At 40.7% G+C, this 22,634-nt stretch overlaps 1 protein-coding gene across 1 annotated transcript in view; it reads right to left on the bottom strand.

Annotated features, from left to right (window-relative positions):
* cdh13 (cadherin 13, H-cadherin (heart)) overlaps positions 1-22,634 on the bottom strand; it is a 318,397-nt gene that overhangs the window by 71,655 nt on the left and 224,108 nt on the right. Inside the window, exons 9-11 of the mRNA XM_051381597.1 lie at positions 18,916-19,056; positions 4,399-4,581; positions 4,060-4,313 (exon numbers count right to left, since the gene is read on the bottom strand). Coding sequence (XP_051237557.1) covers positions 4,060-4,313; positions 4,399-4,581; positions 18,916-19,056 — 578 coding nt within the window. The remainder of the gene's footprint in view (positions 1-4,059; positions 4,314-4,398; positions 4,582-18,915; positions 19,057-22,634) is intronic.

Here is a 22,634-nt window from a genome sequence, read left to right as displayed (position 1 = left end):
CAATTTATCTCTATCCTTAAAGGAGTAGTTTTACATTTAATAATAACAACAATAACAAACATATTTGATTTCTTGCAGAGATTTAGAACAATATCTGTTCAATATGAAGCTACAGCCAACAGCTGGTTAACTTACCTTAGCATAAAGACTGAAAACAATGAAACAGCTAGCCTAGCTGTGTCCATAGGTAACAAAAGCCGCCTACCAGCACATTGTAGCTAACTAATTAGCAGGTTATCCCTGTTTAATTTGAGGTTTTGTCCATTAAAATTCCTCCCTTTTGTCTTCCTTTAAAATGCAAAAATATTATTAAAATGTTTGCTTTTACAACTTTTTCTAGTCATGCCGCCATATTCACCAAGCCATGCCCCTTATGTAACTGTGGCCCTTCCATACATTGTCTTGCACTAGAAAAAAAACATCCACAGAAAACTGTGGTGATGCAAATTGTGGATCTCTTAGTGTATCTGTGTTTGTGTGAGAAGACCTGCATTTCCTTTTACGGAGTTTAATTTTCTGTAGAATATCTGAGAAACCACCTCCTATAATTTCACATTGGCTAAAATGCCACCTGCAGCAGAGAAAATATTTTATTACCCATCTCCCATTGGAATTCTAATCCTTCCTGAATAGGGGCCTTGTTCGCCTTTGGGTCGAGCTGCTGTCCAGAAATGTCACACATGGCAGATTTGCACAGGTTTAAGGACACAGATGACCTCTGCAATTATTATAAATCACAGAGGACCCCAAGTAACAATAGTACTGTGGAAATAGGGCTTAACTGCTCAATGTAATGCAAATGTTTCATAAATTGAGTTGCTTAAACAAATCTGCTGGCTACTTTGTGTCCTCTTGCTCCTCCACATGCTGTTTCTTGCTGAAAAGTGCACAGACCAGACTGTTATGTAAAATGTAAAGTAGGCATGTGCATTATTCCTCCCAATGTCAACATTTTGGTCCACAAGTTAATGGTGAAAGAACTGATGTAGTCCTCACAAATATACACATACAATCATCCGCGTGTGTGCTGGGCACTGTGTGCTACTGACTCTGAGCAGCGAGTCACACCGATTGTGTTCCATGTCAAATGCATTTGACCTACGCATCCCAGGGGGCAGATACACTGACACACACACACACACACACACACACACACACACACACACACACACACACACAAAACAAACAAACCTGCACAGTTCTGCAGAGAGAGACAGGGAAGGAGAGAGGAAGGTAAACAGATCTCTTCTTTTTTTTCATTCTGTGCATGCTCTCTCCCTATTTCCACCTCTCCAACTGTCTGTCTTTCACAATGTCCTCAACCTGTCTGCAGCTTACAGTCATGACACTTTAAAGTCACTGTTACTGGCAACATGTCAGAGGATGAAATGACAACACACACTGGCGCCATGAAATAAATACAGAAGTGTATGCAGAAGATGAGAGAAGCAGAGCAGGAAGGATAAAGTTAGAAAGATGTAGATATATGCCCGGGAAGATCAGTCAAAGATGCAAAGAAGATGTCAAAAACACAGGCCTTAGATAGATGAAACACTACCAAAATCTTTGCAGATGGCTTTTCAGTGATTAATATAGCTTAAAAATCCAGTTGTTTAAAAATGATGTGTTTGTACAAAGTATTTAACCTTCTCTAACCTCAAATGTATGCTGTTCATTGACAACATAACATTGAAACCTGAGTTTTGCGTCAGCGGGGAGTTCTTATGAGCAACAGTAAACGGGTTACTGAAGACCATGCTGCTGAAGGACAAGCAGATAAAAGGCAGTGACGACTAAATGTAGAGAAAGAAGAAAACAGTGTCTTTTACTTCATATCTGGTTTGGTGAAAACCTTGTTTGCTGAGGTTTCCGTCACTCAGTTGACTGAATTATATCAATTTAAAATTAAGCTATGTTTCTACTGATCTATGATCCCTAAGCCTACAGCATTTTTAGTCAAGTGTGCAATATGGCTTTAAGGATGGAAATGCCAGTGTAACACATCTACAACCATTGCATGGATTGCCATGAAATTTGGTAAAGATATCATATCTGTAATGCACAGAGGATGAATCCTAATTACTTTTTTCTGATCTACCAACTTTACCCCCATCGCCACTGTGGTTTCTGGTGTATAGAGTTAAATGAATCCACTGTTGACTAGCACCAACTATTGCATGGATTGCCATTACACCTGGTACACACAGTAATGTTGCCCTCAAAAGTATACATTGTAAACTGTAATAACTTTGGTGATGCCTGGAATGGTAACTACTGTATTTTTCAACCTGGACCCTATTTTCCATTATTTTTGTGTCCGAACGACTAATGGGGACAACAGTTTTTGACATTGGTCCAGCATTGAGTGAAAGCACAGCATCGGGGCAGCTGCAATGTAATCGTTATGGACAATTGTGCACCATCAATGTACGTCCACTAAAAGTGCTTGTTTTTGCCACTGGTAGGATTAGATTGTAGTCAGAAGTGTCTGACAACATTATGGAAAGGACCTTTTGTGAAAGGATAAGATCCTTTTTGTTTCACCTGAAACAACAGTTATATCGCTGTGTTCAAAGCCACTAGGCTACATTGACAAAAACAATAATTCTACCTTGTAACATTGTAACACTTCATTCAAACAAAAAGAAAAGAAAACTCACCAAAACCTGAGTTATTCTTTCCACTGTTGTCCACTCTGGTTTGGCCCAAACAAACCCTTAATTACCAAGTTAGTTGTGAAAATATTGGAAGAGGAGCTAGAGGGAGGTCGTGATCAGAACAGCGTGTAGAGCCGGAATAATTTCACAACTGGAGAACAATTCACTATTGTAATTAGGCTCCAGCCGTCAGATAGTCGTTACCCATCTCTCAGATAAGTGTGATTTTTGGGAAAATCATGAAATGCTACATAGTTGCAGTTGGTTTGCCATTATCTGTGCTATTGTTTACTTCCACTTTACAAAACTGAAAATTAACTAAGTTATCTAGTAGCATCTTCGTATTACTGATCAAAATGTATACAAATTTAGAAGTCATGTCATAAACTGGTCATGTGACCTGACTGGTGAGTTCAGACCACCACTGATGAAAGCTTTATGAGCATAGGTCCTGACTCCTACATAACATTCGGTGGAACAACTCCACGCTACGTAGAATTACTGACACAGTGACTACGTTTTACAGCACATAAAGCAGCATCAATAATTTGAGCAGTTAAGTCACGATCTGGTGAGTTTTATTTCCCTGAGTCATTATTATCCCCATGTGTTTACTTAACACTACTTTTTACATGATATATAACTCCAAGGGAGCAGAAAAAGAGCAATCTAAATTGAGTATAAATTAGGCCTGAAAGCCAATAAATGCAATGATGAGTTTTCCATCTTGTAAAAGGAAGTGCAGCACACTATGGGGCTCCCTCTGGCAGCAAGAGGAATATTTTTTTATTGTAGCACATAGTGAAACTAATAGCCTTCCTGTTATGATGATGGTGATATGGGGAGGGCTTTTTCTGTAACAGACTTAAAGTTAATGAGCTGCCCCACTCTGTGACTTTTCAGCTGACTGGGGTGAATGGTTTGACCTGTGCCAGTAAATTGCAGATTGTCCGGACAATATCTTTCGTCTGTTTACACAACAAAGACAGATAAAGCATCCTAACAGGCAGAGATAACATTGGAGTTAGGGAATGGAAGAGATGTGAATCAGATGAGAGGGATAAAAAGATGGAGTGATGAGGGCTCACAAACACGAGAGAGGTGAGAAGGTGCCCTTATATGAAAGAAAACTTCAACCGCTGCTCAAAGAGTCCTATTAACAAACGATACTTGATTATGTTGCTCAACTGAACAGAGTGAAACTGAATGAAATGAATATCAGAAAGCTCATTACTGACAATTCTGAGCCGCGGGCTATAGCAGATGACATTCATTCAGCTCTCTCCCATTCTTTTTATCTTCCCGTTTTCTTATACACAAGACAAGCACAGTTTTGCAGCTCGATTTCAATTATTCGTACTTTGACTCTCTTTTCCACATAATTTTACCCAAAGCTCCTTACCTGATGCTCTGTGTCTGTTTGATGTCTGGATCCGTAGCATTGAGTGAGGCCACGAAGCTGCCCAAAGGAATGTTTTCCATCCGGGTGACTTTCAGTGGGTCGGGAAAGAAGACAGGGCCCTCGTTGATGTCGAGGATTTTGACGTGGACAGTGGCTGTAGAGCTGGGGCCATAGCCAACATCAGGAACCAGAGGATCCTCGTTCTCTACTTTGATGAATAGTGTGTGGAGTGACATGGCCTCATAGTCCAGAGGCTGAATGGGAAAAATGAATGGGCAGGTAAGAGAAGGGACTATGTTACCTACTGCAGTATATGAATGCATGTGGCATATACTTTACCTTGACAACAGAGAGCATTCCCTCGTTATTATCTGGGTTGGTCTGGATCTCAAAGCTCTGTGTGGGATCACCGTCAATTATAGAGTAGATAGCTCTCCCCGCTCCCGTGTCTGGGTCGTCTCTGTCGTCTACTGTCAGGTTGACCACCACACCCGTCGAGCCCTCATTCACATATGCCTCAAACTGAAGAGACAGACAGACAAATTACCATTAGTGAACAAGAAGAACTGAGGACACAGAACAAATCAGACTGGACTCAGACAGAGAGGAGACAGAGAGGCAGACATAGATGAAGACTTTCCATTAGGAGCTGATTTTGCTAACTCTGAAGGTGTGTTCAGACTGAATGTGAAGTGAATTTCAGAGGCAATCCCTTTAGAGGCATATTCAGTCGATAGAGAGACACCAATCAGACATGAATTAAGGCAAAGGTGTCTGCCTGGGATTGTAATGTTTAAACCTTAAGTTAAAAATATTTCATAAGGTGCGTGACTCTATTTCATGAACGTACAGAGACAAGAGGAAGTTCCTGGTGAGTTTTGTAGTCAAACAGTGCCTTTTAGTTTCCCCACGGATGCACACAGATTTACACCGATCAGCCATAATATTATGACCACTGACAGATGAAGTTAATAACACTGATTATCTCTGATTTATCATGGCACCTGTCAGTGGGTGGGATATATTAGGCAGCAAGTGCACATTTTCATCCTCAAGTTGATGTGTTAGAAATAGGCAGCGAGAGGATATGAGCGATTTTGACAAGGGCCAAATTGTGATGGCTAGACGACTGGGTCAGAGCATCTCCAAAACTCCAGCTCGTGTGGGTTGTTCCCGGTCTGCAGTGGTCAGTACCTATCAAAAATCCTCCAAGGAAGGAAAAGCTGTGAACAGGAGACCGGGTCATGGGCGGCCAAGTCTCACTAATGCACAAGGCTGGCCTGTGTGGTCCGATCCAACAGACGAGCTACTGTAGCTCAAACTGCTGAAAAGGTTAATGCTGGTTCTGATAGAAAGGTGTCAGAACACACAGTGCATCGCAGTTTGTTGCGTATGGCCACTCTGGTGGTCATAATGTTGTGGCTGATTGGTGTACTTTATACATGTACACTGTTGGTGTGTACATTGCTTACAAAGTTAAAATCAGTACAACACATGATATGTTTAGGGTGAATAAACACAGACTGCACAAACAATCCTGTAGGAAAAATTGTGCAAACAAAGTAAAGGCAAAAGCTTGCTTTGTATTCAATCAGATTGCAAATTTAAAGGTATCCTGTGGAATTTTTCACCACTAGTAGCACAAAGGATTAATGTTTTTACAGGTGGTTTTGTTTGCATTGGGCAGATGCGTGAGCACGTGGGCAATTTGACACACATCCTTGCTAATGGTTTCTTGCTATTCCACCAGTGACAGAAACACACAAAGAAGCTTAGTAATGTGCCAACAGACAAGTTAGAAGAAGACTTCAAGACTTGGATGCAGCTCTGCAGATGTTTTATGGAGGAAGGAAATGCATCCATCATGTCTGTTAAACATAAAGGCTACATACAGACCACGCTGAATGTTAATATACCTGTAGTTTGTTCTTCTTCCTCTTTATACATCTCTGCTTGGTCCTGGCCTTTTGCTATCTTTGCATAAAATTAAAAAGTAAAGCTTCCTATTTTTTTTGTCCTCATGTTTGTCCTTTTCTTAATTTTATGCTCACAGTAATACATTTATAAACTCATTCTGTACTCTGAAACTACAGGTAAAAAGAGGCGAGAGAATAACTGAAAATAAAGACAGGAAGAAAAAGAAAAAAGAAAAAGAGAAAAATCATGCTTAAAAATGTGACTCTTGAGTCAGTTAATCTGCAGTAAAATAAAAAAAAGTATTTGCCTAGACATTCATTCACAGGAATAACAAACAAATGAATGCATGGACAAACAGAAGAAACACCTCTGTCATCGATTCCTCACAGTGCATCTCATTTATTTTTCAGTGTCAATCACGCCCCACCTCTCTTCTCATTGTTGGCAGCAGGCCTCAATCAGATTCCTATCGATGCGTCCTGCCAGCAAGGCTCCTACTAAAGGCTACATTGTGAATAGGGGTACCCTTACAGAAGCTTCAGGCAGGCAGAAGCAATTCTGTGAGTGTGTGTGTATGTGTGTCAGGACCATTATGGTGTCAGAGCTTATAGTGTAATCTTTCAGACACAGAACACTCTGTTTAAGGATAGTGCTGGTCCAGCCTAGATTACTGCGTCTCCTGTCAGCCCACGGTATTGTTGTTTCACAGATTACCCTCTTACCGCCTTACACTGCCTGGCTCCATGCATTTATCTGAAGAGAGACAAACATTGATTTCTTCTCTTTCCTTTCTTTTCGTCTTTTTTTATTCATCCAAAGCTTGTTTAAAAAAAAACATGTTGAACCATTCACAGTCATTTAGGGCACAGAGGATAGAAACACAATGTTCTTTAAAGGAGGAGGTTATGTTTGTACCCACATGGGCATTGTTGGTCCTTTTGTCCTGCAAGCCTGCGGCAGTCTGGTACAAAGGCATAATGTGAAATATAGGAGGATCCGGTACTCATTTTTTAAAGTGGGATGCACTGGAATTCAAATGTGAACGGCGACTGCCACAGCTTTAGCCAGGAACTTTGAAGCAGTGAAAGCCTTTTTACAGAATCTACCTACATGCCCCCACTGCACACACTCAAACACACTGCGATCAGAAACAAATGCACGTCAGTGGAATTCTTCATCATCCTCCTCTGGACTCAAATGTAACATTTGCAAGCTCTCTCTCTCTCTCTTTCTCTCCCTCCTTCCCTCACACATACACATACACACACACACACACACACACACACACACACACACACACACACACACACACACACACACACACACACACACACACCACACGAATACAGTACAGACACACAGACAACAGCCGGTCAGATTGGGTTTAATCATGTGAGGCAGTCATGCGGTTGGAGGAAATGCTGTATTCTGTGTGATGTGGCCACTGGGCTCCTGCCCTGCCGCTGATAAGGCCCCAATTCCACCTGGAGCACAAAGCAACCAGTCACCTGAAAGACTAGAAGGAAATGACTAACTATGTGGCAGAACTTCTGGCCTGAAATGACTTAAACACATTAAGAGAGAGAGGGGAGAGATGGCGAAAGAGGGAAAAAAAGGTTTGCCTTTAACTTTTATCCCTCTGTGTGTGTGTGTGTGTGTGTGTGTTGGGCTGTTTTCTATCTAAGACTTCCAGCCACAGACAGAGAGCCAATTACAGTAGTGGCTCTTGCTCGCTCCATTCTCAGAAAAAGCTGACCACATGACCAGGGCAGTCTCACACACACACACACACACACACACACACACACACACACAGAGAGACACTGTAGACTGGGAGCTTAAAGAATGAAAACATAACAACACACAGACATTAAGATGTACACCTGTCCACAGACAGACAGACAGACAGATAGATAGATAGATATTGTTGGCAGTGGCCATAAATCAATGAGCCCTACGGTACACTTCAGACATTTAAGATGTGGCATTGATTTTCTTTTTCCCCCATCTCCTTCCCCCGTCCCATGAATCTCCAAGGTAATGTCATGCTGCCAAAAGATAATTGGGTGATAGTCATTTGACGCAAAACAGAACAATTTAAAAAGAAAAGAAAAATAAATGGATAATGTCAAGTTTCAGGCGACAGCTTCAGCGCTGTACTTTTTGAGGCTATTTATAGCCGTGACTGTGGTGCTGGATTTTGTTTGTTTGTAATTACAGTTTGTTACATGTCATATTTGTACTAGCATGACCTCACTCCATTTTGAATGTGAACCTGCTGTAAGGACATGATGCTACAGCTTGGTGTGCTGACCCACTCATTTCTCAAAGTACGTTCTGCGTGTTTTAGTCTTAAAACTTAAAGTTAAAACAATTTTGCAAGACCTGCTGCTGTGGTTTAAGCAGCCAGGGTGCCCATGTGGTCATAATGTTATGGCTGATCGGTGTATATCAAACAAGGAGAGAACTGCATCTCAAAGATCATATCATGCATTCAAAAATGATTTAAGTTTTAATTCAGATTTATATTTTAATCCCTAGTGTTTACTAGGAATTTGAGATGTGATTATTGTATTAATTATTGTACTTTTTATATAATAAAAAAACATAATATAGACACAGTAATTACACCTGATAGTTAATAAAATGTAGCATTTACAAGGTCTGAGATGACAATTTAGTTAGCCATGCTAATGGTATAGTGCTATGGATGGCAGCGTCAGTCTGTAGGTTGCTAAGTCGCTCTCTACCACTTTGGTCCAGACTGAAACCTTTCTATCACTACTGGATGGATTGCCACAAAATTTGATATAGATATTCATGGTGCCCAAACAATAGATCCTAATGAATTTAATACACTTCTTACTTTTCCTCTAGCGCCTGCAACTTGACTTGTGGTTTTGAGTTAATGTCGTGACAGTAATTTGATTGATTGCTATGAAATTTAGCTCCCACATACATGTTGATGAATTGTAATAACTTGGTCATCCCTTAACTGTTTAGTTTGTGTCTGTTTTCCCTTCCCTTGCCTCCCTCGTGTCTCTTGTCTGTCTGTGTGGGTGTGGGGATCTGCACTCTCCCTCCCCGGGCTCCCAGTCTGCTAATCAAGCACACCTGAACCTCAGCACCTCATCTACATCGCAGTATATCTACACCGGCTCTTCACCCACTCATCGTCAGATTGTTCAGTCAGCTGCTGTGGTAGTGTGCGCTCAGGCCGCTTTAAATGTTATGTAGAAGTATCTCTTTGCTTGGTTCCTTGTGGGTTTTATCTGCCTAACCCTGGTCTCCTTGTGCTCCAGGACCATGCTCAAAAGCCTGCCTGCCCACTGTCAGCCTGCCTCTTCAAGCCAGCTATAGTCAGCCACGCTTGGTCTCCTTCAGCCACTGCTCACTGCCCTCTGCCTTACCCTGTGACTCCTCAGCTCCTTCCATCTCCATCTCAAATGCCCTGCTCCCTTTTTTCAATAAATACTCTTTTATTTTTCAACAACATAAACATGACAGTGCCATCAGGTGTAGTTCTGATACTTTGGTTAACAACACTCGGAAAATCTAACGACCAATAATTCCAATAGCCTTAGCTATACTTTAGTGCTAATTAGGATATGTAAAATAAGGGTAAATGGTCAATATAAAGCATTGTCATGTGAACATTCAAGCACGCTGACATGACAGGATGTTTTCGGAATGGTGAGAACTAATCCTGCCACCATTTGCCAAATGTGGTCACCCAATCACTTGCTCCCTCGTGACACTGAGTGGGTGCTGTGTGACAATGCTCAACCCAAAAGTGGTTTTCTTTCAACTTCAGCTTTCTTTAAGGGGACTCTGAACCCAAGGTAAACATCTGTAAACCAAAACAGCGGGTTGATTTCTGAAAACATAATTCCACAAAACCTTCATCTCGACACTGCCAACAGCGTTCATTGTACCTCTTCTCCAACAGATGGAGGTGCAAAGGAAGCCTGGAATTCTGGCAAGGGGCCCAAGAAAGAGATGTGAAACCTTGGAAGAGTATACACATCTGTCAGCTTTACCGAGTAACACTAAATGCTCACTGCCTCATTAACACTACTATGGAAATTGCCTCCTATTTCTTATACAGGCTTTTAATTTGTCTTTCATTGCCAGCTGGCATTGTTTGCTTGTTACGAACCAGTGACCAAGACCTTTTTGGTTTATTCTGAGTGTTGTGTGCAGAGCTATGTCCTCAAATAAGAGACAGACAAAAAATAAGTCAGCTTTAAGACTTAAGTTGTTTTGAGTGTGATATGGCTGCTATAAATTGTCAAATGTATCAATCTGACTTTTCCAACTTGTTCTCCCTCTCACAGAAATACACAAATATACACACAGACACATGCACGTAATTACAGTCAAGTAAACACACATATGCTCACCATATTCTTACAGAGTACACAGCACCATACGCACAAATACGCACACAAACGTGTGTGGACGGAGCTGAAATTATTTTATTGCTGGATGTCTGTCAGAATGTGTTATGAATACAGATAGCAGTTGGGGCTGCACTGACAGGCAGCCAGACGGACAGTTGAGCAGCTGTTCATTCGCCCTAATGGAAGGTACTTTGTGACACGTCCCCGCTGCCCCAAAGATTTTCTCTGAAAGGGAACACACATAACAGTGTGCCCATCACATTAAACCCCCCGAGACAGGCAGAGAGTAGCATTTGCTCCGTTGCCACGTCACAGCGGGGAGGCGCTGCAACAGAGGCATTTGAAGTTTCTTCTTCCTGAACGTGTTGGTTACTTTTCCTGCAGCTTTTTCACTTTTCTCAACTGCCTTGAAGCACATCTCTTTTTTTTCTCACTACATTTTCAATCCTCCCAAGACGGTTCTGAGCAGAGAGTAAACTGTCTACTGTAAGTGGATAAATCCTAACACAAATAATACAAAAAGAAATGACATACACAAATTTTAAAATGATGTGGCTTCTTGAAGATGACATCTCATAAAACATTTAAAAGTTTTAAAACTTCGCATGAAGGAGCCACATACTAATTTAGTATTTAGACCACTTTGAAATAATAAAATACCAAGGTAGACGTCACATAGGTAAAAGTCAAATTTAGAAAGAAATCCCTTACTTAAACTGGAACTCATGTACATTTTCAAGCAGCACTTGTCTTTCCTTTATCTGCCTTCAAAAGCAGCTTAACTCTCAGCTGAAGGAAGTGTAGACAGACTGCAAATCTGTAAAAAGGCACAATTTTCATTGTACCAGCATGAAGCTGAAACGAAACCAAGTGCACATGATCACATCATCTTCCCACACAATCCTATACACAGTGTCTGTGTATAGGATTGGCAACTTACCTCTCTGTGTAACCCCCCCTTCGCTTTTTACCCTTCCCCCTAGTTTTAATCCTAGCATACAGTAAGTGTGCCTGGAGAGTTAATGAGCTTACCTGTGTCTTTATTAAATTTGAACAGCCTCTGCTCAGGCTGTTTCCAAAGATAGATTTTCGATGAATCTGACATTCAGCAAAGCAGCTTTTCTACCTTTGCAGAACATGACAGCTCTCATATTTGTCAATGTAACTGGGTTTTGAAGGGGAAAAAAAATCCTCATGGAATACAGGCACACATTAAAAAATCACATGCTTAAAAAAACACCAACAGCCATTCAATTGTTACAACTGATGCATTACAGTGGTTTGTTGGAGAGTCCCTCTACAATGGTCAGACTAGTGTAAACCTATTGTGGCATTATGGTTGTCACCATGACAGTTTGTCGGGGCCAGCAGAGGTGACTTACTGCGAGTTGAGCTGCGCTCATTGGCTGCACAGTTTCGATATGTGCGTAGCAGGAAACAATGGCAGCTCGCCTGGGCACACACGATCTCGTATTACAGTAGGCTCAAATATCTTTCTAAAATGATTATAGTTGTAAAACAGGCAATGCGGTAACATAATATTCATCCATATTTGATCAGCACTGCCTAGTTTAGTTTAGTTAAGTTTTGTTTGGTGCGCTGGATGGACTCACTGAGAATGACTTGTCAATCACAAGGTAATGTTAAAAACATACCCTGCTTTATCATCTGTATGGAAGAAGACTTGAAACTAGAAATTGAGACCATAAACTCATTACGAAACTGTTTACTGAGCCAATACATCAAGTGAGAAGTCGGGTGAGTTATAGTTTTTTTTTATTGCAGCCAATGGCGCTCCCCCTGCTGGCCATTATATATAATGTTAATGGTTCTGTCTCCAGGAGTTTTGTAACTTTCCAAAACCAGCAATCAGTCAGCCCACACCCACTTGCAGCTGCATTTCATCCATGTGCTACCAAATAGTTCCCACCATGGTTCATTTCAGTATTGTACATCTACCACCAAACAGACTAACTCTGATGTATGGCGCCACAACCACCCAGAAGGAGTCACTATTGCAGCGACAAGGACATGATCCCTACCTGGCTCCCCACCCACAAGACATGGCCAATTGTGTTTGTCCCAACAGACAACTAAGTAGGAGGCGGTGCTGCAGGAACCTGAACCCCAGGTCTCTGTGGTGGTGTGTGAGAATTTTGCTTCATCTGTGTCTGACATGGTTGGATGATGCATCATACAAATTCATTAACTTGAAGCATGCATAATTATTACAGCAAATGTCTATTAAGGTGTCCATTGAAGCGTTACAAGCAGTCATTGTTTTTGACTTGCAAAATAAAACTCTATGCATGACTCAGATATCCACTAGAAATTCACACTGCAGCAGTAAATAGATAAATAATTGAAAGATAAAATATAAGAACAAAACATATTTTGTTTTGGAATATAAGACCATAAGACATTACTTACTCCTTTCTCTCCATTTACTATAGTAAACTTAATATGTGCAATGGCAAGTAGATTGGTTAATTATACATTTTATGTCAGTGCCAATCAACCAGTGGCATCGGTCACAGGTTGATTGACTGTTAAGCAAAGCTGCATTCAGCAACCTATCTCAGGAATCGCACAAGGGACAGAGTAATACTAATCCCACACCATAATCAAATTAATATTAAATCTAATATAGACATATATTTTGCACCGGAAAACAGTGGCCAGTTCCTTTGAGAAAATAGAAAACTATGAAGAGCTAAAAAGCTTGCAGCAGCCTTTTCAGATGAGCCTATTGTGTGCTTGTGTGGAGACTTTTTCATTCCAAACACATTAAGATTCTTCTGAGCCAACTTTACAATTGAAGGACAACATGCCTGTTGCTATTTCAAGTGGTCTTTCATACTTCTTACTAATGCTTCTTCACCATTTACTGAAGAGACTGGGGATGTCAAGAAGCACCACACTATTCAGCACATCTGAATATAATTACCTTGTAATACCCTTCATGGATCACCTGTTTTATGCCGCATGCTTGCTTGACATATAGTAACAAAAATGGCTTCATTTTTGCACAATGATCAAATACCCAATGACGGAATAACTGAGCAAATGTAGAATGAAATATAATTGCAAATTTGTGCAAATACGATCTAATGTGCCTCTGACGTGCGAGGACCCTTTTTTTATTCTCAACATTTTAATCCTGACGACAAAGAAAGCTGAAAAGCCGACCAACAGAATTAGATCTAAAATCGCAAAAGTTTCAAGGACACACTATCTCTTCACATCTTACTCTTAGCTGATCTGTTTGTGCATTATGTGTCACTAACACATACGTACTTTTGCCCTTCTTAAAGTTCCTCTAACCTAACTTACAGTGCCCAAATCCTTTTCCCTCCCTTCCTCTTTGTGACAGAGATTTCTGGCCAACCACGCTACCGAATCACCCGGGGTAAGCGCCGTGTGTATCTCTGAGCTACTGAAGCAATCATGCAAAGCCCGGACTAATCCGTGACACCGGTTAGCCATCCCCCAAGACAGACCAGCTCTGACAAGGCCCTGCTGCCCTGTGCCTGGTGCTACACCCATCACCGCTAACGTCTTTATCAGCGGGACAGATGGATTGCAGGTGAGCATATTCTCCTGGTCATCATAGAGAAAAGAGGGGAGGAAAAAAAGAGAGAAGGAACGGGGAGGCAGAGAGAAAGACAGACAGGCACAGAGAAAGAACGTGAAATTGAGTGAGGAAAAAAAAATACAGAGACTGGCTGTCAGGCAGTTTGAGTGACAGGAGTGATAAGGTCCATCATGGTCTTGTTATGAGCAGCAGGGGGAAATAGGCCCAGTCAGACATGGCGTGGAATTAGCAGAGCCAGAGAGGAGAGGAGGCGAGACGAGGAGTGCAAGCGCAGAGGAAGAGAATGAAGGGAGGATCAGGATATTGGTGGACAGGGAGGAATGAAATAACAGGGAAGGAAAGAGACGTGAAGGGCAAAAGGTGCTCGAAGACAAGCATGTCAGCTTCTGCTCCGATACTAGCATCAACTGCTACAAAAGTTTAACAATATCCACAAAAGTTCCCTAGTACAGTGTGAGCAAAGCAATGTGATATCAAATTCAACAGAGCAGTAAACACAAGGATATAACACTAGCAGCGATTGGTAGATAACATTTATCAGGAGAAATATTCACCTTTGTTACATACTGTACATAATGACACAGCTACCAAGGGATTCCATATCATTTTTTCTTGTTTCCTCTCCTCATAAAAACAGGATTAGACCCTCGCTATAAAATTAATCAGGTCAGAGCCCAATCCCCTACAGAAGCACAATGTAATACAATTCCTAGTACTGTCGGGAAGGATACCTTAGCTTATGATTTTAAGGGATGTAAGATAGATTTCACTGAATTATCCATCCTTAAAAAGAACTTACTATGGGGAAAAGAAATGGCAGTTTGGCAGGCTGTTCAGTCAATTCTTAGATGCTTAATCAAAGGTTTGAAGCATTGTCTTTCAGCATTACATCAGTGATTATCAGAGCAGGTTGTATTGCAACATTTAAAGGTATATGAGATTTAAAACAATATGGCAGCTTCCATTGCCTTTATTATATAGTAGCAGTGCAAGAGTGACAGCAAAGTGGGAATGCTTTATCCCTACTGTAGTGTTCTAACTGACTATGATGGCAGTGATTTAATTGGTCCAATTGGTCTAATTGCCAGTTTATCCACTTTCTCAAAGGTTTTGCCAATGTTTAGGACCCCCCCCTGTTTTTTTAATTTTTTTTTTTCAAAAAAGCACTTTGTGGCACATCCAGTGACTTTTTTAGTCAGGCGTTTATGCAGCTTGCAACCTGGAGCACAGAAGTGCGACATTTGAGCTCCCCGCCCTGAGCGTAACTAGCTTCCTGTTTAATATTGTAAACAGACAGATGTCCATTTACACAACGCTGTGTGCTTGTTGATGGAAGAGAGAAAAAAATGGATGCTAACAATGCGTCCCCTAGCAAGACTGGCTCTTAAATGTCAGTCAGCTTATGTCCAGGAAAATGCCCATCCAGAAGCCCTGAAGCTCAAACAAACAGAAAGTAATGCACAACAGCTGCTGTATCATTGTAGTTTATATATCCTTACACAAAAAGGAGAATTAGAATTTAAGTGTGAATTTAGGATGCAAAGCCGTTAATGACGGCGTCCTTCAAAGATGTTGTCCTGCGTGGATGTTTTCATACTGCTATGGCTCTACGATACAAGGATAATAACACAAAAAATAACACAAAGAAAATGAGAAAGCAGGGCAATAGGAGCAACAACTAATACCTACCGTTCAGGAGATGATTATTATTCCACTTCAAATCAAACAACCGCTGCTTGTAATTCTTTCACATGAAGTATAACTTCAACAACTTCAATGCAGACACATGAATTAAGTAGGAAAGGGGAAAAGATTTCCTGCTGGCTGATCTGAGGATGTAAGCAGAAGTGGAGTGGTGGTCTGAGGCAAAGACTTCACAAACTATGAATAGCTGTCTCCGTATGCATAGAGCTGTGGTAGGTAGGTCTGAAGAAAAACAGAGGCACCCTATGTGTGGATTATGTTTGCCGAATTCAAACAAAATGTCAACTTATAAAACCCAGGTACACTGGATTTAATGAATAATTACAGGAAGAAAACACATCTCTTGAACATTCATTTCTTCTACTTCCTCTCTGTATCCTTCTATGTTGGACTCTTTCTACTCATCTTTTCACCCCTCTCTCTATCTTTCTCTGCTTGAGTTCTGCTCACAAGTTGTAAGATGGGCTTTTAAGTTTACATCTGGTCTGCAGGAGGTGGTGTCTTCAGAAAAGACTACTCAAGATTCTTCTGAAGGAAGGGATTTTGGAAAAGTTCTATGAAATGACTAGAGAATATTTAGTTTAATAATTCATACGATGAAAGTTTGAGAGTTTCCACTGACACAAACCCTGCACAAACACTCACAATACGATGGTGGTTATCTGAGAGGTCATAGATGATTCATGGGCATGTTGGAAGCGGTCAGGGAGAGTGGAGGTTAGACGATTTATACAGGGAGCTAAGCGCCTTCAAACACTTGTTTTTTAAAAGCTCCATTTCTCCGTGCCGTTAAACGGATCTCTTCCAGTGAGAAATGAGAACATTAACTGGGACGCGGACATGGTGCACTCTGCACGGCCCTGCCGAGCCCTCTGAGCTGTAACATTTCACATCTGAGCTGCGCTCCTTACAAGCTCCCCTGACACCCCAATGCATCATGGGAGGGCTGTAGGGGAAGTTTGGTTGAGGCAAAGCGTGATGTGTCTCAAAACCTGACAACAGCTGCGAGCGTTTCCATTAAGAACAACACAACTGAGTGTTACAACTGCACCTTAAGGCGCAGGTAGGGTCTTTTTCTACAGGACCTCATTCATTTTTTTTTCTGTTTTCTCACCTGCAGAGGTGAGAAGGGGGGTGAAAAGGGAAAAGAAAACAGCCATGGTAGCAGCTTTTGACAAATCCATCATGAGGTGGCACAAGGTGCGATTTATTGTGGGCTATTTTCTATTTTTTTGTAAATGTACATTTCATTTTATAGTGTGACTGGCAGGCACCGGTTTAGTTAGCATTCGACAAATGCCTTAAGGCATTGCTGACTAAACAAACCATCACTGAACCACAACACGTCTACTCCCACTCCTGCTCACAGATTCCCTTATCTTGCCTCTGCACCCATATCCCCCAGTTACACTGATGTGTTATTACGTGTCACATATGTTCTTTGCACACACACCTTGTGATCTATGCATTCTGTAGCAGCAGACAAGGACACAAATATATTTTAGATGAGAGAGCTAAAGGTCACACTGAGTTGGATGAGTCCTTGAGTGGGTGAAAACACACATGCACATGAAATGTGTGGGTGAGGGAATGTGTGAGGGCAATTGAGCGTGGTGCAGGTGACTCAACTCCAAAAAGGTTAGCTGTGTGGCTTCGCATCTGTCAAGCAGTCCCTGCATAAGCCATTACTACAGTATGAAGATTAAAGTCTGATTACATTAATAATATGCATTCATTCTAACCCTGTATGACTGTAAATTCTCAAATACCTTAATGGAAAAGAGAACCAGGCCTTTATTCATAATCAAAAGAGCTCTCCAGTGTTTCTCCTAGAATTTTTTTCGACAGCGAATAGTGACCCTTGTTCATGCGTGTTGGAGTAGCTTAAAACGTTTGTGGTTTGTGAAAGACTTAGGTGCACATCTTTGCTGGGGGGTTTAAGGGTTCGCCTCCAAGATAAGATGGTTTTGCTCTTCTCCTGACTGGCTTCAGTAAGAGTTTGACTACTATGGTTCACTGATCTGATTGGTTGAAGTTACATTAAGGTACTTTTTAAAAGATCCTGCCACTTTTCAAACAGTTTCCAATGACGACTCCCCAGATGGGTCTGTGTAACAAACTATCTGGTGCAGTCAGGTAATATGAAATATGCAATTTAACATCAGTTTGGACCATTATTCTTACCACATCTGTGTACAAACATTGGGAAAACGAGAGCAGATAATAAAATAACAACACCCAAAAGGCTTAAAGACAAAACTATTAAATAGAACTATTAGATTAGTTTTGAAGCTCTCCACATTGATTTTATATTCATTGTGCTGGGGTGCTGCACCTAAGCCTTATAATGGCAGAAAAAACCTTGTTAAAAAAAAATCATTATAGATTATTCAGGATTATTCTTGTTTGCCCTTGGTGTCTTAGTTGACTTAATTTACAGCTTTTGACATTAATATCAAAATATGAAATGCCACAACACAGAGAAAATCACTTAAACCTTTTACAGAAAATAAGTAAATAGTTTTAAAAAGAAAGTGACTCAGAACTGAGTTCCATTTTCTCATGATAAAATTCAATGACAGGCTAAATCCTGATAGTGAGCATTTCATTTTTATAGGCCTTTGGTAGAAGCGCTCCAGGGCTCTTCTGCAGGGGAATTCAAGGCAAATCAAGGAGTAACAAAAATAATCACTGGTCAATTATAATAGACATAGCAATAGAGCATTTTCATAAGGTACTGGGGGTTCCTGAAAGTGGCTTAACGCTGACTCAAATAATGACAAAGTGAATTAAAACAGTATTTCTGTTAAATATAGTAACTCAGAGCAGCAGATTGGTGAGTATGACATGACTGTGTTGTTGTAATGGTGGACAGTGGAAATGTACATTATTCTAAATATAGTATATAAGCCATTACTGTGCAGGTAACACGGCCCCACAATACCTGGTCCAACACATGGCTATTATTCTGGCTATTTTTTGAGGATGGGGAATTTATGGTAATTATTATCATATATCTCTGTTAGGGCAGTGATTGTAATGTAAGTATGCCACCAAGGAACAGGAACCATCCACTGTAATGTCAACCTGACCCTGACCTGTGACCTTCTTGGAGGGCTAAACAAACACAATTTTCTCACATAATGTCCGTAGAAGCTGCAGGCAAGTGACAAGGGGTTTAAAAGGAAAGTGCACCATTCAAAAGACGTAGAGAGGAAAAAACGTGATGCTTCTCACCAGCGGATGTGTGAACTCAGGGGCATGGTCGTTCTTGTCTGTGATGGTAATGGTAGCCGTGGCTGTTCCTGTTAGGCCCACCTCACTTCCTGCCATGTCCTTGGCCACAATCTCTAGCTCGTATGTTGTGGTTGGCAGTGTCTGTAAAATAATTAAAAACAGTGGTGCAGAGTTTAAAAGGAGAGATATAGTCATGTACACGGAGGATACAAGAAAATGTAAATTAAAAAGCATAGCGTGATGAATGGAGAGAAAGCAAGAATAGTGAAGAAAGGACTTTACCAAGAATGCTACCAAGAAGAAAGCAGGTAGACAGAAAAAGTAGAGTCCCTTTGATAGAATTAAAGACAAACTTCTGCATCGGGGGGACTAACACACAAGCACACACATCTTTAGAAAAGAAGTCAAAGTGTTACAGTGAAACATCCTCTGTGATTAGCAAAATCTGTGAATATCAGATAATCTATTTGAGAGGTGAATCATGGAAAAATCATTATTAGATGAATGATTAGCCATGTAAGTGATTAAATTAATCTACCTAAAGCAACAGCGAACACTTATCGCCATGTTATACATTACTGTAAGACTCTTTAACAAGGCTTAAAAGCTCGTATAATAGTCCACTAGAGGCTTGAACCTACCATTAAAATGACTGGATAACAGCTGAAAAAAATCCCAATAGTGTAAATATGCACCCTCATGCTCACATACCAGTGTTAAAAGCTCCAGTAAACACTCCACATCTCTAGGGGAAAGGTTAGAATCCACATTTTGAAATTCATACATGTAAGAACAGAGAGGGCGGTAAAAGAGAGAGAAAAAAGGGTCCCTAAAGCTATGCACTACAGGATCAAAGTATAAGCATACTATGTAAGGTTTGTGCTCATCCATTTTAAAAATCCCCAAGGACTCAGAGCTGGATTTTATACACATCTTCCACAATGCTTTGGGGTATAGAAGATCAAGGTTTCTATGCCCTGTCTGAAAATATACAAACTATTTTCCTCAGCATAATCTGTACAATCACATTAATCATATAGGGACTTTGAGATTTTGTGGCCTTTTAGAATCATCACACCTATTTTTAGATATTTTTGTTGTTGATTCGATTGTAGGAGATAAAAAAAAATTGTGCTCAGGATTAATTAAAGACAATTCTGAACCCATGCCATTTATGCTCACAGCACAAATGAAGTCTTATGATTCTACATTCCTATACAGGCCAGGGAGAGGGATCTGTCCTTGATTACAAAGTAGCTTTCCCAAAGCAAAAATCTCCAAATTAGATATGTAATTCATTTACTGGCCTGCCAGCATCTGTAATCTATATAACAATTGGAGAAACATAGCTCCATATACACGGAGAGGATGGCATTCATAATGATCACAGCAGCAATAATCATTTGTTGCCATAATTCATGCGTAATAGAAATGTTGACTCTGGTGTATAAATAACAGGAGGTGGGGGATGGTAAAGCCAACATTTATTTATCCGCTGCAGCGTTTCCTCTCTACTGGGGGTGTTAACTGTCACATGCTTAATAAACTTCATCCATCTGTCTCACTGAAAATGCTGCTGGAGCTCTCCCCTGCATTGTAGATTCACCTCTGAGTGCATGTATATACTCCTCTCATCGACCCCTGGTACAAAACACAAATACATACTCTGGAACACACATAGAAAAAAAAAAAAAAAAAAACCTGCTGCAATTTGCTATAAAAAACGACAAAACATCCAAAAATTTTATTTTATGTAACAGATAATCACAGGAATTCCTTCGCTTGTTTTAATTAAGCCCCTGTTTAACACACTACCTAAAATGCCTATAGGAGGGCATTTATGGGCCAGCTGATGGCCACTAAGGTCCCGCTCCAGCTGAGCCTCTTTAACAGTGTAGTTACACTGTAGACAACTGTTCAAGCTCCCTGTAAAAGTGCTTTGTTAGCGAGTGAAAGATTAATTTCAATTTCAGTTTTACAGCATTGCACAGTGGGATTAAGCAGTAGTAAAATAGTATTAGTGATGTACTATTTGTGATTTCATGTTTATTTTTCTTCTTTTCATTCATGGCAGCTCATGGTCGACAATAATAAAAGCCAGTTTATAACTGTTTCGAATATTAATCTCCTTTGAGTGCATTTACATTGCAGTTAACTGCTATACCCACTGTGTTTGCATCATTTTCTCTGCCTCATCATGTCCCTGATCTTTATACCCATAGACAGTCAACCTGATTATTGTCGATGATATTGTTTACTGACAAAGAGCCGTGACCCAATATCCCCTCGCGCTGTACACAAATCCTCTGCTCTACTCAGTGTCAAACTGAGCAGTGGAGGCAGTTGTCAGTATGTTCTACTTTTGCCTGCTCTCATCATAGATAGCGCTCTAATCAATCTAATCTGAGGCAGGCAGGAGGAGATCAAACGATCAATGGCTAGACACCTTGAAGCTGGTTTTAATTATCACATCAAGTAGAACTTAGACACAGTGCAATGCTATTCATTGAAACGACATATTGAGGTCAGGAGCAACATAACATATGGAAGACTTGGGGTCAAAATCTTAAGTATACAGACTAAATATTCATTTTAAAAACACTATGCTCAAGAGTGGACCTAAATGGAAAATAGGTTAGCGTCCTTTCATCATTCACACAGAACCCAGCATGTCAAATTAAATGTATCAATACATAAAATATCTTGAACACCAAATGAAGTAAAGACAGAAGGCAATTTGAATGCTTTTAACTTTGCTCTGTTTTTATTTACAACTTTATGTACCAGCGCAGTGGCTAGTGCCGCCTCCTGTCATAAACCCCATCCATTCAAGCAGCTGCTCTACAGGAGATTGTGGGAAGAGTAATACCATAAACAGGTGTTTCTATCAATAGTGTGTCACACATAGTGGGTGACAGGGGTGTCCCTCACAACCAGCTCCTGCTCGATCAAACACTGTGCAGGCAGATGGTGCTCGGTGGACCTGTGAGTTTATTAAACCCATGCACACAATCACACATGAATACACACACATGCTGACTCTAAAGCACACACACACACCTGCACACAGACATACACTTTAGCCCTCCAGCTGGAGAAGGGAAGGGCTCTGGGATACCTGCAGTCTCAGTGGTGTCTAAACACATTGAGCGTGGCCTCCTCTGGCGACTGACAACGTCTTAATGAGTATTTCCTGAGTCTCAACTCAATTATAAACTCCCTGGCAGTACCTGGCCAAGAAAAGATGTTCAAATTCACTCCGGGCGAGAGTTACAGCAAAAGGGAATTTTCCCTCCAGTTGTCAGAAAACTTCTACTGGCATACTGTTGACTGAAATACTCCTCTCAGTCAGCCCCTTCATTTTTCAGTTCCTTGTTACATAGTCTGGAAACACTTGATTAAACTTTTGTGAGCAGCAGTAGTGTTATAGTCAAGTAACATTTTAGGCATTTCTCTTGTGGGCTAGTACTGAATCAAATGAATGGTAGCATGAGCATTAGTGGTCAACCTATAGTAATACTCTCTTCTTGTATCTATATTCTGTCTTTCCATACTGTCGTTTTTTTAAGACTAGTAGAGTAGTCGAGCACGGGATCACGTCATAATCAGTGGTATTGTGATTGTGATCAAATTGTGTTATTATGTTATAAAATAGTTGACTGCAAATGAGGGGTTTAAAGCAAGTTGTAATGGAAATCTAATAAAATTACGTAAATGAG

Source organism: Dicentrarchus labrax, unplaced genomic scaffold, assembly GCF_905237075.1.
Source record: "Dicentrarchus labrax unplaced genomic scaffold, dlabrax2021, whole genome shotgun sequence".
In the NCBI taxonomy this organism is placed as follows: Eukaryota; Metazoa; Chordata; class Actinopteri; family Moronidae; genus Dicentrarchus; species Dicentrarchus labrax.
This window is presented reverse-complemented; position numbering and strand designations above follow the sequence as displayed.